This window comes from Pyxicephalus adspersus, chromosome 6, assembly GCF_032062135.1.
Source record: "Pyxicephalus adspersus chromosome 6, UCB_Pads_2.0, whole genome shotgun sequence".
NCBI classification, from domain to species: domain Eukaryota; kingdom Metazoa; phylum Chordata; class Amphibia; order Anura; family Pyxicephalidae; genus Pyxicephalus; species Pyxicephalus adspersus.
Window position 1 is genome coordinate 10,370,972 of NC_092863.1, and position 698 is coordinate 10,371,669.

General features: G+C 47.9%; 1 protein-coding gene across 1 annotated transcript in view; it reads left to right on the forward strand.

Moving 5' to 3' along the window:
- Positions 1-540: 540 nt before the first annotated feature.
- The window catches only part of PRELID3B (PRELI domain containing 3B), an 8,777-nt gene continuing 8,619 nt past the window's right edge, over positions 541-698 (forward strand). The window contains exon 1 of the mRNA XM_072414493.1: positions 541-671. Coding sequence (XP_072270594.1) covers positions 640-671 — 32 coding nt within the window. The 5' untranslated portion in view covers positions 541-639. The remainder of the gene's footprint in view (positions 672-698) is intronic.

The following is a 698-nucleotide window of genomic DNA, read 5'->3' on the forward strand; positions in this document are numbered from 1 at the left end:
GTAAGCTCCTCTGCGCAGGGCCCTCTCCTCTTGTGTCACTGTCTGTATTCATCTGTCATTTGTAACCCCTATTTACTGTACAGCGCTGCGTAATATGTTGGCGCTATATAAATCCTGTTTAATAATATTAATGGGGGTCACGGGCAGGGAGTAAAGGAAAAACTCCCCAATTGGGTCACAGATAGAAATAACCTGAATTGATTACAATGGCTGGGTTAGGTTTTAAAGAGGATTGTTGTGTAGTAAAGGAATTGGGATCAGAGGATAGACAGCTGGGGTTTATGTATAGAATATACAATAAAAGGATCAGAAGAAACATGCAATACACAGCTAATGATATCTAGGATAAATGAGGCCTGTTCCTGGAAACCAGTAGCTGGTACAGAGTGGCACAGCAGTATTCTGCGGAAAGCAATGACACTGAATGTCCCTTAGCTGCTAAAAGTACTGTTAGAGCCTGCACCATGAAGGTCATGTGCTGTCCCTTTAACAATGCCGGGTGGGAGGCGTGGTTTTGTGACGGTAACGCGGTGACGTTATCATCGCCGATTGGCTATTAGGTCTTTCTGGCTGCGCTGGGTGAGCGCGCGGCTCGGTCATTTGGCGTGTGACGGGGGAAGAGGTCGGAACGGAGAAAAGATGAAGATCTGGACGTCAGAGCACGTGTTCGAGTGAGTACCGGGAGGGGGCACCGGGCG